At 45.2% G+C, this 16,482-nt stretch overlaps 1 protein-coding gene across 13 annotated transcripts in view; it reads left to right on the top strand.

The window, feature by feature from the left end:
* Positions 1-16,482, top strand: part of CLIP2 (CAP-Gly domain containing linker protein 2) — a 149,548-nt gene that overhangs the window by 103,847 nt on the left and 29,219 nt on the right. For 10 of the 13 annotated variants that reach the window (XM_043499382.1, XM_043499380.1, XM_043499383.1 and 7 more), the window contains 4 exons: positions 1,055-1,268; positions 2,367-2,564; positions 4,124-4,227; positions 7,657-7,717. In XM_043499382.1, the coding sequence (XP_043355317.1) occupies positions 1,055-1,268; positions 2,367-2,564; positions 4,124-4,227; positions 7,657-7,717 (577 nt within the window). Of the gene's footprint in view, positions 1-1,054; positions 1,269-2,366; positions 2,565-4,123; positions 4,228-7,656; positions 7,718-14,739; positions 14,845-16,482 lie in introns of all 13 variants that reach the window. The other 3 variants (XM_043499379.1, XM_038375930.2, XM_038375929.2) reach the window with 1 other exon arrangement.

Here is a 16,482-nt window from a genome sequence, read left to right as displayed (position 1 = left end):
TTTTTTTTTTTTTTTTTTTAAGGGTACATAGTCTGGTTAAACAGACTAGCAAAACCAAAATGTCTTTACCCATGTGACTAATAAAACCCTACATTGCTCAGGGAGGATGATGAAATTCAAAGGCCTCTTCTCATTTGCACTAAAGCTCCTTTCCATGCTCTGGAAGTACAAAGGGGCCTTAGTGTGGACATGAATTTAATTTACTTTCACCTTACGGCTCCTTTGCAGTGTCAGGTTGGTATAAAGGGGCCGCAATAGAAATCAGAATTTGGCCCCATCCCGTAGTTCCCATCTGCTGTGATGCTTGGTGGTTTGTTTTTTTTTGGTTGTTTTGTTTTTTTGTTTTTGTTTTTTTTTGGTCCTTACTCACTGAGTGTGCACAGTGAAATCTGACTGGTCAATGTCACTTTCATAGATTGCAAAGCCAGAAGAGCCGCTATGATCGTCTAGTCCAACTTCCTGCATAACACATGCCAGAGTCCTTCCCCATAAGAATTCCTGTTTGAACTGGAATCATTACTGATTTACTTCAAGCTGTGTCAGGGTTACAAACACTCAAAGATGAATGTTTAAAACTAAAAACACAACAACTCTCCACCCTATTCTCATTGACATTAAAAATATGCTATAATATAATATGTATGTTGCTGCAAATGGGGTTTATATTTTGCTTTTGGATATAGTCGTTCCTGTGAAAGCATTTATTTTATTTAAGCAAACCTATATTTTGGGCCTATCCTTCCAGAGGGTGGACCCTTAACTGCCTCCCCCAAAACACCGGAAAAGGGGAACACTCTCACATGTTCTACGCATGGAGTCACAGTAGGCCACAGTGTTGGCAAGGAGACTGTTAAATCCCCCTTAATTCCAGATTCAGAGTCTCTGCACTATGATCATCTAATCTGACCTCCTGTATACACAGGCCATAGAATGTTTTCCAGAAGTTGGGAATCTTTGGTTGGACTCCCAGCTCTGTCTGGGTGTTGCCCAGTGTGGGGGGTGGTATAGGTGGGGACAATACCCTTTCTGACATTCTCTCTTTCTCCTGCTCCAGGTATTTTCAGTGCCCCCCCAAATTTGGCCTCTTCGCTCCCATTCACAAGGTGATCCGGATTGGATTCCCATCCACCAGCCCTGCTAAAGCAAAGAAGAGCAAACGGATGGCCATGGGAGTGTCAGCCTTAACTCACAGCCCCAGTAGCTCGTCCATCAGCTCTGTCAGCTCCGTGGCCTCCTCCGTCGGCGGCAGACCCAGCCGGAGCGGATTGGTGAGAACCTTTTCATGCACTGTGCAGTTCGGACCTAGATCTCTCCTGCTGTGACTCTGCAAAGTGGTAGGGCTCGTATTGAGCATGTGAGCAGGTGCATTGGTACAGCTATTACTGCACAGTCAGCTGAGAAATGGGAAGTGCGGGGGAGACTGTGACTAATCTTAGCTTCCTTCCTGCCCCCTTGGATGGAGGTATAACAGACTCCCTGAGCATTTGGGGTCCTAAAAGATCCCATGACACTATTTGCAGAGGGAGGGGCACTGACTGTGAAGTCACGTCCATGGATGATGATATTCTGCCTTCCTAAAATTCCACCTAGATTGTGATATTTTTCATTTCCGGTCCTAAGTGGTTGCACAGCATTGCCCTGCAGTATTTAACAGCTGCTTCCTTCCCGCTTCAGAGATGGCCACGTTTTGTTGTTGTGGGAAAGAATTCCTACGAATTGTGTGTATAAAGCTTTGGGGTTCCCTTGAGAAGCCAGGCACTGTGGGAATGCAAAATATTATTATTAACAGCTCTAGCTATACAGGGCGATCAATGTTGACCACTATCATCTGGGCTGTAGTAGAGAGGGACAAACAAATGTCCGCTATGGGGAGTGGATCCGACTTTCCCATTCTTGCCGTCCAGTGAAGAACAGCCCCGGCAGCTGAGCTCATTTCGTTTGGGAGTTTCTTCATAAACTGTCATAAATAAAACCTATTTGTGAAGAGAAAGCAGGTGTTCTTTAAAAGTTCAAATTGTTCTTTAAGTTCAAATTGTGATCTTCACAGCACCCATCCCACCCCCTAAGCCCTGTTCCTGGAGAATTCCCTTCCCCTCACTGCCTAGAAGAGCTATCCAGTCTGCAGTCTCATTCCGACTAGGAACCTCACCCCCATCCCTTCCAACTAGGCCATGAATTCCCAGCTCCAGGCAGCGCAGGGTCTGGGGGCTACCGGATCAGTGGATTGAGCTGCACTTCAGCTCTAAAGGGGCACTCTGTGTGTGTGTGCATGCGTGTGCGCAATCGCTCTGGCTGTTGAACGCCATCTGCATGGGGGGGGGAAGAGCACAGCGACAGACCCTTCACATCTTAACTGTTCTTTCTAGCTGACGGAGACCTCCTCTCGCTATGCCCGGAAGATCTCCGGCACGACCGCCCTGCAGGAGGCACTGAAGGAAAAGCAGCAGCACATTGAGCAGCTGCTGGCAGAGCGAGATTTGGAGAGAGCGGAGGTTGCCAAGGCCACCAGCCACATCTGTGAGGTGGAGAAGGAAATTGCCATCCTGAAGGCCCAACATGAGCAGGTAAAGCATGTGGCAAAGGCAGGGCCAAAACCCCTTGTACTATCTCAGACCTCCCCTGCTTCGGGCTCCATCCTTAGCTTTAAGCTCATCTGCTGGCGGGTGTTCAGGCCAATTGCATATTGGCAGCTTGGCCCATGAAACTGAAGCCTCTACAACTTCATAGAATATCAGATTGGAAGGGACCTAAGGAGGTCATCTAGTCCAACCCCCTGCTCAAAGCAGGACCAGTCCCCAATTTTTGCCCCAGATTCCTAAATGGCCCCCTCAAGGATTGAACTCACAACCCTGGGTTTAGCAGGCCAATGCTCAAACCACTGAGCTATCCCTCCCACATTTGCCATCAGATAGAATCTGGATTTGGAGCAGGTGAAGACATTGAGGTATTCACCTTTCATACTGGTATAACTGTGTCCATTCCAGGAGATTTCACGGCGTTGCCCACATTGGTGTCTAGATTCTCGCTCCCAACGTAGGCCATTTTGTGTTGCCTTCGTGAGCAAAGCAGCCAGACAGCTGCCCAAATGGTACAACCAGGGGTTTTCCCAGCACTGATTTTTGCCTTCTGCTCTGCTGTCTCCACATTCAGGGTGGGAAGCATGGAGAGACAGCGCACAAAGTATTCCTGTAAGCGTCTCTCTAATCAATAATGCCTGATCACTAGTGGTGAAGACTGAAGGGTCAGGAGCCCATCTGCTGGTGAAAGGGGAATTCATTCTCCTTGGTTCCATTCGCTCCACGGTCTCACTGCCGAGGCTGCCAATCAGGGATTGTATCCCAGTGTTTCTTGCAGTGCCACCAGGTACTGAACTAAATGAATAGCCCCCAGCTGTGAGTAATGTTTGGTCACTACTAGCACTGGGTGAAGAGTCAGGAAAATTGTGCAAGGACATTTGCACAAAAGTTAAACATGTTCACTCCCCTTTGTCACAAGCATTTGTGCATATGAGGTTTTGTTCACATTAAATTGTATATGGGGAAGTGCTGTAAATGCATAAACTCTTATTCCCACGTGGACAGGAGTGTTTACTCTGGGCACTGGCTATTCACATTTATAAAACTTCCATTGTCCACTCAGGAAGCAGAAACGATACCACGTACCAGTCAGACAGCCCACAGAGCTTGAGAACTGTTTGCATAAAGCGTTCATCAAACAATTGCCAGTAACAAATTGATTCATAAAAATCAGTCTCTTCATAGCTAGCTAAGGAGCAGAAAAAAGGGCTAAAACTATCAGATAAATTGTTCACCCAGCTCTATTTACCGCCAGCCAGGGCTGGGTTTGATTTGGTGACCTAGGGCCAGATTTTCAAAAGAGCTCCAGGCCAGGTTTCACGTGCTCAGAATGGATATCTAGAGTCAGGTTTTCAAAAGGGCACGGTACCCGGCAGCCTCCTATGTGCTGAGTTTGCTGGAAAATCTGTTCCCTAGAGATGAAAGCCTCCATACAGATCATCTACTAACCCCTGAGCTATCCAGTTCAGTCCCCTATTAAGCCTTTAACAACTGTGTATTGCAAATGTAACTGGCTGGCTGTGGTGTGGGATTTCCTTTTGTTACAGTATGTCACAGAGGCGGAGGCGAATCTCCAGCGAGTGCGGACCCTGGTAGATGGGGTGCAGAAGGAAAAGGTGGAGCTGCTGAACCAACTGGAAGAGGAGAAAAGGTAACGTAGTAAAGGGGGAATGGGGTGGAACTAGGAAATGTGCAAAAATAGCAGAGGTAATATAGCAACATGGTAAGTTGGAGGAAGTGGGGAGACAGGCCATGGTATTTCAGTGGTGTGTTTTCCTTGCCTTAGATGATGATGCCTAGCTCTTACATAGAGCTTTTCAGAACGTATCCTGGACTCGGGGAGCTGCTTGGCTCCCTGATTTCAATGCATGTAAAATGCATTGGGCTTTAGTTGGCATTGGCATTGTTCTTTGTGTGGGCAGTGAGTAGGTAGTGTGAAGACCTGGGAAACAGATGAACAATGTGAGTGAAGTAGATGGCAATGGAAATTAGTTGTGCTGAGCTGACTGTAGTTAACATATCAAACCATTCAGGCCTTCTGTCAGTGAGGATTATCCAATAAGGTAGCTGAAGTGCTAAAGCTAATCACAATAGAAAGGCAGTGTTTGGTAGGCTAGGGTTTCTAGCTCCTTTACCTAGCAATGTTTAGAAGAGACTTGAGATGGGATCATTACTTGTATCTCCCTGTTGCGTCCAAAACACCTGTGCCTTCCTGCATTAAGTGTCATCAGCCAAATCAGCTCAATTGCTGCTTTGAATTTAAAGAAATCTGAAGAGGAAAGTAATCTAGGAACATCGGACGGGAAGGGCCCTGCTGGGTCATTGAGTCCAGTCCCTGGCCATCGCAGTCATCCTGTCATACAATCCCGTTCGTAAATGTATCACGCTCCATTTTTAAATGGATTGGGTTGTTTCCCCCACTACCCCTGTTGGGAGGCTGTTCCCGAACCTCACTCTTATAATGGGTACAAACCTTCTTCTAATTCCCAGCTTCCATTTATTCCTGGCCAGTCCCTTTCCTGGACAGATAAGGATATGGGAAACTTCGCACTTAGGAGAATGGTCATTCTGGTTCTTGTCCAAAAATATTAGTGTGATTAGAACCACGTTGTGGCTGTTTAATACAGGTGGTACTTAGGATAAAACACGCTATCAGCTGAAGCTCCGACATTCCCAAGATTACGTTATTCAGTATTCAGCAGGACACCAGCACTTCAAAAAATATTTGCCGGGTTCACTGGCTGGACTCAGGGTGCATGGAAAGCAGCAACAAATGGATTATTAACAATACTTTACAAAAGGTTTTCGCTCTCCCACCAGCCAGTGAAGTTAGAGCGCTGCGGGTGCCAGAGCCCTTACACGGACACGGGATGGGTGCGAGAGGTATTAGCCTGAAGGAAAAAAGTATTCAAGGAGACATTTGGTCCACCAGGTATCTTTGGTGGAAGATGGACCAGTTGAGGGTGTGCTGTCTGAGACCTAGTACACCTAACAGAACATTGCACCCTGGCGTAATGAGACTATCCAGTTCAGTGCTGGGTGGACCATGTCTTTTCAGTAGGTCAGTATTGGGAACAGGGTGTCTTCCTTTAGAGGGCTGGTGATGAGGCTGTCCATGGTACTGCACAGAGGTGATGTGCTAAGGAGGGCACAGACAGGTTCCCTTGCAGAGTTATCTGGAAACGGCAAATCTTCTACAGGGTCCTGTCAGTGACTGAGAATTAGCAGCGTGTGACTTTTAGTTTCTTGAGCTTGGCAAGAGACAAGGGGTAAGACTCTGCCAATATTTCTAATAGCAACTCGATACTGCAGGGCTTTGAGAGCCGTCCACTGTGGGGAGGGGAGGGGCAACCTGAGCCGGCTGTCCCCTTGGAAGCACAGAGGGCGACAGCAGGATGCTGTATTATGTTGCCAGCATCTTTTGTCTTCTCCAGTGTGTTTTTGGAGACAAACCATTACAAGACGAACCCCGTGGGGGCAGTGAGGCTGGATTAAGCTCACCGAGAGAGAACAGTCGAAAGGAGAATGAATCACAAATCGCTTCTGGATTGTGCCCTGACAATGACCATAGTCATTTATGGCACTGAGTATGCTCTAACTAATTCTTGAAGGTGGTGGGATTGAAGCATTTTAAACAAATCGGGCTGTCAGCAAAGCCTTCCTCTGAAATATCAGAGTTAACATATTTTTTGCATTCTTATTATTCTGTCATCAGAAAGGAAAGAGAAACACTCCTGGCATGGGGTTCATCCCAGTCCTAAAACTCTAGTTATGGATCCGACCTTCCCCAAAGACCTTTCCTTTCCCGCTCTGCTTTGCAAGGTGATGTTCTTAAAGGCATCTGCGGGAAGGGAGGGGAAAGCTGAGTTGGAGTTAAACCTTGTTTACCAAGCATCAGGTACTGTCCCTGTCACATGTGCCTTCCCCCCAAATCTCAGATCCTTTAGACAGCACCTTCCGTGTACATGTGCTAGCATATGAGACGTGTGTTGCTGAGAAAGAAGATTTGCTCTAGTCAGCCAAGTGATCCAAGGACTCCATTTACAAAAAGCCTTCTGCTGATGGTGGGAGTATAAAGACATTTCCCTGGGCTGTGTGTTTGGTAGTTAAAAGGAAAACAGTGACTCTCTCTCCCTTTTTATTTGAAAGATGCCCCGTCTGAAGATGTTCCTTCACGCCCAGGACTCCCACACTTTCCCAGCTCCCTTTTCCACGCTACAAGAAGCAGGAGATTGTTTAACCCGAGACAGCCGAGTTCTTGCCTAAGCAACAACAGATGCCTCCTCTAATTAGAAGAGGTTTAGACAAGGAAGCTTGTTTTTAAAGCTTGATATACACAGACAGAGCTATTTTTATCCAGGACAGAGAATCACCGAGTCCATCTGGTTCCCACAGCAACATCCACCGCTCAAGTTTATTGTTTAAAAAAAAATCTGATAAAAGAACAAAGAAGGTTGAATTGCAATTGTATCATTAGTGGGTTTTATTTTTGTAGTGGAGTTGCCTATGTGTATGAGAGAGCACGAGAGAGAGATGCCTATACAGCATTAGTCTCTCTTGTGAAGATTTCTTTTCTGTCAGCCTGGTTCATCATTCCCACAACATGGGGACATGAAACACTGCCCCTAATCACCCATGAAGGGAAAAGCCCTGATTGTCCATGAATATCTGGCAATGAACCCTTCAGCCCTTGGCACTGTGGTTTCCCAAAGCTTGCCTGTGAAATGCATCAGTGAATAGCTGGCAGAGAAACCTTGCTCAGTTCGATGGTGCTAATGGATTAAAGTCAAAAGCTAAGACCTCCAGTATCCATACGGAGCTGTACAGCAGCCATGCTCACTGGAGGAGTGTGGTACGGCACATTGCAGAAAGAGGAGTGTCTGCTTTGCATGAGTTATGCTAATAAACTGCCTTCCACAGGGAGTGCTTAGCTTCTGCTGAGTAGTTTGCGTATATGATTTATCCATATCCCACTCCTCTTATCCTTTTGTTTTGCAGGAGCATTTTGTGGCAGCTACTTAGTGATAAAATTTTAATCCTGGCATTACTGATTTTGGCTTTTCTCCCCCCACCTCCACAGGAAAGTGGAGGACTTGCAGTTCCGAGTGGAGGAAGAATCCATTACCAAAGGGGATCTGGAGGTAATTTGCAGCGCACTTGTTGTAATGTATTGTCTGCAATTGCATTTGAAACTTTCCTTTAACAATTTCTGCTGCCTTTTGCTCAGCTCTGTGACCAGGATGTGTTAGTCATTGCTGTGCAGGGCTGATTGATTACTTATTACAGAAAGGCATTGATAGTGAAGAATATAGACTGAATTGTGAAAAATTTCCCACAAGGTGTTAACTGGTCATTGTTATTTCTAGAGATCCACTTAGGATTAACCACGACCAGCTTGCATGGTTTTTAAACCTGACTTTGTCCTAAGTCATGTTAAAAACCCATGTTAATTAAATTGTGTATGTTACTGCATTCGAGCATACCTTTTCCCACTGTACAACCACTGTCCCTGGCCTATCTCTCATTACGAGCAGGTTCAGTAAGGTGTATGATCCCATATCCCAGCTCCCTTCTGGGTACAACGCCACACATTCTTATTTAGGCCTTCATCCACCAGGACTTTTCTGTGGAGTCCTCCTCTCACAAGTACAGGCAGTTGTAGTTTGACAGGTTTGACATTGCAGTGCCTCTTTTTTTGGAAGGCGTAGGGGTTTTTCTGCACAGTGGCACTGCAGCCAACTTTGTACAAAAGCGATCAGCATTGGGAGGTGACCTTCTGTCTCAGGTTCCAGTTCAGGCAAGGATTCCCTTGCAGGAGGAGTAAGGAAGAGTGATCTTTCCGAAAGGCAAGGTTCCTTTCCATAAAGGCAAAGCAGCATCCAAAATCTCCCCTTCCCCTTTCCCTAGGCTCTAGAATTAGGCTAGTTAAGTCAGCCAGGCATGTCGAGGGAGCTGCTTCAGCAATCAGTAGTTCAGCAGTAAATCGATACGAGGACAGAGAAGGCAAATCAATGAACTAGGCGGGTCCAGGGGTGCGTGTGTTTTTCCGGACATTAGAGACACAGAATTGTGTTGACCACCCTTAAGAATAAATCTCTGCTTTTTATTGGGAGGAGAAGGCAGAGCAGCAGAGTGGGGGGCTGGAAAGGTGCAAATCAATACTGTGTGGAGTGCTTTGCTAAAGCTTTTCTAGTGCAGTGAGCTGTGCCTACAGAACCCCTCAGTTCCGGGTTTAAAACCAGTCAGGGGATAATTGCAATGGAACGAGGCTTTTGGAAGGTGTTTATTTCATTTTCACAAGATGACAGACAGTTGAGGGCAAAGTGCCTCAGTGATATTTGGTTCCTGGACATTAATAAATGATGTACGGTTGGGTTATTCTGCAGGTGAAGCAATTGCGAGTAAGAAAAATAAAACAGGATGTGGTTTTTATCTTTTACACACACATACCCCTGTGTGGCGCTCCCTATCAGTGTTGAGCTTTTCCATCTGTGCCTGGTGGAAATCACCTCTCGGAGCAACAGGGTAATTCATTCGCTACAGTTTACTCAGACTTTGGTCTCTCTCCTGAGAATGACCCCTTGGGATAGGTCTTCACTGCGGAGTTAACTTGGGTTTTTACTCAAGTGTTGCTCCTACCCTTCCACCCCATCATTTACACATCAGACCCTCACACCCAAGTTTAGTGCTGTCAGCCCAGGCTACCTGCCCAGGTGGGGTGATAAGCTAAAGCCCTAATGAGGTTTTTCACTCAGGCTGGTAACCCACCACTTCCTTCCCACACTTCCCCTGTGCGCCCAGAAGGACAGATGAGTTCCCCCACAATTCACCGGGACAGAATCATGGAATGGCACAAAGAATCATGGGATGTGCCCCCAGAAGTCCTAATGACATGTGTGGTGATGTGCAGTGCCAGTGAGGGCAAGGTAACTCAGGCAGGGCTTTGCAGTGGGGCTGCTCGCACCCGAGCTGAGAGGTGCTGATCATCTGAGTTAATAACTCTGCAGTGAAGACAGACCCTAAGGGACTGAATGTGATGGTGGCTGAGATTTTCAAAAGCACCTAAATGACTTAAACAACAGCCCCATTGAAAGTCAATAGGACTTGTGCTCCTTGATCTCGTAGGGGCTTTTGAACATTCTAGCCAGAGGGCTTTTTTGTTCTGTGAACATGTGTTCCCTAGGAATTGTGTTGAAACCCATAGCTCGTTTCATGTAAAGCCACCCTAGAGCGTCCAGTGGTTACTACTTTCAGTCACTACCATCCTTGTTCAGCTTTGGACTTGCCAACTGGGGTATATCTACACTGCAATTGGACACTCACGGCTGGCCCAGGCCCACGGGGCTCAGGCTCGCAGGGCTGTTGAATTCCAATGTAAATGTTCAGGCTGGGACTGCAGCCCAAGGTCTGGGATCTTCCCACCTTGCAGGGTCCTAGAGCCTGGGCTCCAGCCCAAGCCCGAATGCCTACACTGCAGTTAAACAGTCCTTTAGCTCTAGCCCTGCAAGCCCAGGTTAGCTGGCACGGGCCAGCCTCGGATTTTTAATGGCAGTGTAGACATACCCTAGAGGCAAAAAGCCCAGTAACCCATTGTCAGTTGCCCCACCCCAACTTTTCTACATCCTTTGCCCTGCTGACTCTCTTTGGGGAGTTGTGATTGCTACATTTATCCTTCAGGAAGTTCCAGCGTTCATTCTTCATTAAAAGGCTGATTCCAGGTCCTTCCACGTTGTACAATCAAGCAACGGGAGGCTCTGTGGTTGCAAAATGCCATCACCTCCCCGTGGAGCCCAAGAGCATCATCTTAATGGTGTCTTGGTTCTCTGGGCTTGGGGAAGAATTAACCTGAAATTCCTCCTGAACTCAGAGTCTCTGCTGCCCAAGCAGGCCGAAGCACTAGACTCAGTGACTATGAGGTGTACATAACAGCAGTGTTGGGTTTTTAAATAGAGCTTGACCCACCCCAAATGCTGAGACGCTCAGTGATGTAGGTGGCGCTGATGGCATCTGTGTAGGTCATTTTATAAAACAGACTGGTGTGCTTACAGCCAGCCACGTTCTAGCACAGAGGTGACATCCCAGCCCATCCCTTTGTGAGAGGATCGCTGCGTCCACATACTGCAGCATCCCTCTCTGCAAATGAGCAAGCCTGGCACTTTCCTGAACATTCATTCAACTTGAGTATCCAGTGGCTGGGCTTTTATTCAAGGATGTGAGCAAGGTCAGATGCTTTATGGGGGCAGGAGGGGCCTAGCACAAAAAGTGCTTTATCAAGGAGGATAACAGGACCAAGTGCAGCTCTGTGCAGGTTAGAGATGTTTTTTTGGCCACCTGTAGTCTGTGACTGCAATTTTAGCAGCTATAAAAGCTGCAGGGCTGTCTAGCTAGATCTCATTTGTGCAGGGAGGACAGGGACCTTCAGAACAATTTGATTAGATTTTCTCCATTTATATGCTTCTGCATGCTAGAGATGAGAGGGCTGATGTCATAAGTAACAAACAATAGCGTGTGTGTGTGTGTGTGTGTGTGTGTGTGTGTGTGTGTGTGTGTGTGTGTGTGGACTATAGGAATACTGTAAACCAGATTGTCATACGGTGCATGTCAGTCATCCCCACTGAAGAATCATAGGACTGGAAGGGACCTCAAGAGGTCATCTAGTCCAGTCCCCTGCACTCAGGGCGGGACAAAGTGTTATCTAGACCATCCCTGACAGATGTTTGTCTCACCTGCTCTTAAAAATCTGCAATGATAGAGATTGCACAACCTCCCTGGGCAATTTATTCCAGTGCTTAACCACCCTGGAGTTTGGAAGTTTTTCCTAATGTCCAACCTAAGCCATCCTTGCTGCAATTTAAGCCCATTGCTTCCTGTCCTATGCTCAGAGTTTAAGCACCTCTTCCTTGTAACAACCTTTTATGTACTTGAAAACTGTTATCATGTCCCCTCTCAGTCTTCTCTTCTCCAGACTAAACAAATCCAATTTTTTCAATCTTCCGTCATTGATCATGTTTTCTAGATTTTTAATCATTTTTGAAGAGAAGAAGGATGCTCTCTATTCATCATCTTCCCATTTTGTTCCTCCAGAACTCTTAATCCAGCGTATTTCAGTGGAGTCTAGAGGTCTCTGACCAAATATTAGTAGGCATAAAGACAGGAGCAAGCCACAAAGCTCATATCCAGATTTGGAATTGTCTAAAATTTGGAGATATTTGGATCTGTGATTTTTGTTCCCTGATAGATGTAGGGACAATCTGTGAACTTTGGCTCAAAACATCTCACAAAATGCAGTGTGACTTAGATCCGGGCCCATCTCTAGGCAGCATGATGTTGCTATAGCTTTTATCCTTTAGAAAATGGGAGGTAAATGCAAGAAAGAGCTAAAGCCTATTTATAATAGATGATCTTGTAATAGGAAACCTTAAAATCCTTAAGAAACACTATTGCGATCATCTGCTGGAATTCATGAGATACCTCATGTATTTTAGTGAGAAATTAGCTATTTGTATAGCTCATAATGTGTGGGTAGTAATTAGGGTTAAAATTGGACCTGAGCCATAATGTTTGGATCTGAATTTCCTCCAATTTTGGGGTTGAATGGGTCTCGGAATTTGGTCTGGTCTAATTAGGGCTGGATGAAAGGGTTTGTATAAAGTAAAAGATGACGTGAGTTCATCTTAATGTTAAAAAAAAAAACATATTTGAGGTCTGGAAATGTTCATTTAACTTCTCCTCTGTTTTTCATTTCCGTATGCCTCTGGTCTTCCAGAGTTTTGACGAACAGCAGGATGACTGGAATGCTAAGGGAAGCTGCTCTGTGATATTTCCAGTTGAACCAGAAACAGAAGTATCAGTGTCAGGAATCTTGCGAGATTCCTGGACTAGTTGGTGAAATGGATCAGTAAAAGATCCCACCTTTGGAGCGCTTATACTTGACCCTTTGGAGAACAGAAGTGGGTGGGAAATTACTACCATTGAAAAGATTCTGAACGCCTAGTTGAGATAATTTTGTGAGTCCATACAGCTGAAGGTTCAGTCAGAGACATTAGGCTAGTTGTTACCACTGTAAATTCATAGTAATGCCATTGAAGTTAATGGAATAATTCAGGTTAACGGCACTGTAAGTGAAATCAGAACCTGGTCCAGCTCTTAGGAAAGGCATCTTTGAGCTATGTGGAGATTGGGGGAAAAACCACTCAACAAGAAGGCAAATTTCCTTTACAAATATCCAGCTCATGTCTGTGCTTCACTAAGGTTCTTTGGCAAGCCTGACAATGCTTGGAGATGTCTTTAAGAGACATTGTTTGTCTTCTCCACCTGGAGTCAAATAGGACTGATAAAACTTGAAGTGTCCTGAATATATCCCCCACAACACACCTTTCAAGATCCATTGGTCCTACACATGCCTGTTACAATCTGTGGTGAACCTCATCCAGTACATCAAATGCCCCAGCAAACTAGACAATTACTACACTCTCAAATGAACTCACACAGAAAAGTAATAAGACAAAAAAACCCTATCACCAGGGGGTGAACAGTCACTCCATAGCTGACCTCTCAAGCCTCGTCCTGAAAAGAAACCTGCACAACACCTTCAAAAGATGAGCCTACAAGCTTAAATTTATAACTCTGCTAGACACCAAAAATCCTCGACTCGATAGAGACACTGGTTGTATGTCTCATTACAACAATCTATAACCTACTAGCTCTCCTTTGTTCTGTGACTGCAAAGGTGCGAACTGCCTGCTTCATTTTGAACGGTTTCTTGCAATGTATTAACTCCTTATACGTAACAGTTGGTTGCACCTTGTATTTAGCTGTGGCACTCTGATTATCTTTCCCAGACCTGAAAAAGAGCTCTGTGGAACTGGAAAGCTTATCTCTTTCACCAGCAGGAGTTGGTCCAATAAAAGAGATTACCTCACCCACCTTCTCCTTCTCATATCCTGGGACCAACATGGCTACAATAATATTGCATGTACCTGACAGTCTTGATTTTCACCATATTTGATCTGATATTTAATAATATTTTCCAGACTTTAAAAGAAAACAGATTGGTGCAAACTTAAATTTTCTCCATTCATGGAAAAGGAGCCAAAGCTCATTCATTCTTTTCCATCTCAGTTCAGGTTGTAAAGAAAAAAAATTTCAAATGAATTCAGGCTTGGGAATGGGGGAAAAAAATAATGAAAGTTTTTGAAAGTTAAAAATTTGAAAGCCAGAGTTTGCATGTTGATTCTCCACCCCCCATTCTTCACAGGGAATTTACATGATATCAGTGGCCAATACTGATGTGCTTAAATAATAATTTTGTTACTGATAGAGGAATGTTTTCTAGTTGTTAGGGCAAGGGACATTGAATCAAAACTTCTGGATTCTAATCCTGGCTCACCCACTGAACTTGGGCAAATAACTTAATCTCTCTGTGCCTCAGTTTACCCAAGTAAACTGAGGCATGTGGGGTGGGTTATGAGACTCAAAATCCTTTGAAATCCTTAGCTATAGATGCTGTACAAATGCAAAGCACTCAGTTATACCATTTTTTTTGTTTTTACTTAAATTTCCTCCATTGCTTTACGTGATGTATATTTTCTGGTATTGTCACTACACTGTGCACAGTGGAACCTGCTTGTAGTCAACTACGTCGTAGTTGAAACTCTCTCTTTATTGCAAAAGGCAACTCTGCCAGTAGGCAGCCTCCAACTGTCCACATTGCTAAGAGTGAGCATAAGGCCTACAGTGAATGGTCTTTAATTGGTGCATAGATCTTGTACTGATGCACGTTGTGCTCGGGTGGATTTCTTCTGTTATGAAGTGTTCTCACTATGGCCCCCATGCAGGAAAGCACATAAGCACCTGCTTAAGTCTCATCACTTTTAGTGGGACTTAAGCACCCTTCTTGAATAGGGATGCTTTGCTAAAATGGGCCCTATAAGAGGATTCCACTGTATCTTAAATAGCCACCCTGAGAACCATGTAAAATCCCTTAGTAACCTATTTGTTTGGATGAATTTTCCTGCCTGTTCAGACCTTTATTCTCCTCCCATTGTGAACTACCTTTCCTTGTCTTGTACACGGAACATGATGTTGCAGCCTTTTCTCTCTGTTTTCTGCTCTCTCCCCTGTTGTTGTTGTTTGTTGTTTTTTCTTCCCTATGTGTGACCAGACTCAGACGCAGTTGGAGCATGCCCGCATACGGGAGCTCGAGCAGAGCCTGCTGTTTGAGAAGGCACAGGCTGAAAAACTCCTCAGAGAATTAGAGGACACCAGGGTAATCCCAGCCCCACTTTCCCTGCCGGCAGACCAGTGTGCTTGTCAGCTGCATTGATGCCAACAATGCCTTGTTTGGGATTTTGTTGTTCGGTTTGAGTTTGGGCGTCCATGGTTTGCGTTTTGTTGTTTACTTTATTTGCACTCCCTTTCTGGAAATAGTAGCACCATATGATTTTGCCTTTGCTTCTTGTGTGGTGACTCGTTTTTCCGACGTGCGTTTGCTTCTCAACCCCATGACGCCATATGACATGAGTGCTTCACAACTCACCATTCGATTAACACCGCCAGATAAATAACAACGATTAAACCTTGCATGGTTCATTTTGCTTCGGGGTCCCTTTAAACTACAGTAGGAAATAACTGTGACAATCAATGTTGCAAACGTCCTTCCTTCTATTGTGGGTGCTGCAATTTGAGATAGAAGATAAGGCTGGAGAGTCTAAATGGAACCGCTCCTAAGTTGTAGCACTACAGCTCTGGTCATTTGGGTTAGTTAGGCTGTAGGATGCAGGAAGGGCTGTCTAGAGGAGCAATACATCAGGGCTTTAAGGAGCCTTGTTTGGGGCAGGTGAGGAGAAGGTTTTTCTTGAAGGTGTTACGTGGTGGGGAGAGCAGTTGATTTTTAAAAAGACAAGCAAACTGTCGGGACTGCGATGTGGCCAGAGGAGGGATAATCAGGCCTAGCGGTCAGAGCCAGAGTCCAAGCCAGGGGTCAGAGCTGGGATCAGAACCTGGGGATCAAACCCGAGTCAGATCCAGTGCAGCTGCCAGTCAGGAGATCTTCCAGTTGCTTGAACAACTTCCCTGTGCCGCCGTCTGGCTTAAATAGTATGGTGGGGCCGATCATCATCTCCAGCCATGAGCCTCATGGGTGGGGCCTCTGGGAGAGATCAGAGTTCTGCTAGCCCCTCACATCCAGGAGTTTTGGGTCGGCTGATAAGTAGCGGCCAAGCTGTGAGGACTGCATGGGAGCCTGTAGAGATCACCCAAAAGGCCAGACTGGAGTCTTCCAAACTGGTGAAAGGGGTTTGAGCACCCCATTCCCATTAAAAATGAGTGGGCGTCAGGCATCCAGATCCCTTAGGCAGCCTTAAAAAATTTCAGCCTAAACAAATAAATAGAATGAATCAGTTATGTTTTGGTGCTAAAGGAGTAAATGTTGTAGATTTGCTTGTTTTTTTGTTTGTTTTTACATTTCCTTTTATCAGGTCTGTTGTTCTGTACTCAAAGGTGCCCATCTCTACCTTGATCAGCAATCAAATCAGGCCAGAAAGATTAAACTCAGACAGCCAAGAAGCTACTCAAAACCCTGTCATGCAGTGTAACTCATAGCCAGCAGTTTATTATCTTACATCTTCTAGCATTCTACCTTATTTTTACTTTGCTAATAAATTCTAACAAGACTCTATGTGTAAAATTTCTTTTCCTTTTACACCAGGGTAAACTATAAAGTTGTGAAGGTGCCAGAGCCTCTTCAGAGCTGAGCAATAAAAGGAAACGTTCATGATATGTACAATCCTGATTTTAATATCTACCATATTCCTGAGTGTACAGTAGTATTTTGTATGCATCACCTGGCAAACAGCCCAGTTGAGAAATATAATGGGATTTCAGGACATTATTTTTAATAAACCCC

The sequence above is a fragment of the Dermochelys coriacea genome, chromosome 17 (genome assembly GCF_009764565.3).
Source record: "Dermochelys coriacea isolate rDerCor1 chromosome 17, rDerCor1.pri.v4, whole genome shotgun sequence".
NCBI classification, from domain to species: domain Eukaryota; kingdom Metazoa; phylum Chordata; order Testudines; family Dermochelyidae; genus Dermochelys; species Dermochelys coriacea.
Note: the sequence above shows the minus strand (reverse complement) of the source record. Positions and strands in the feature narration are given on the sequence as shown.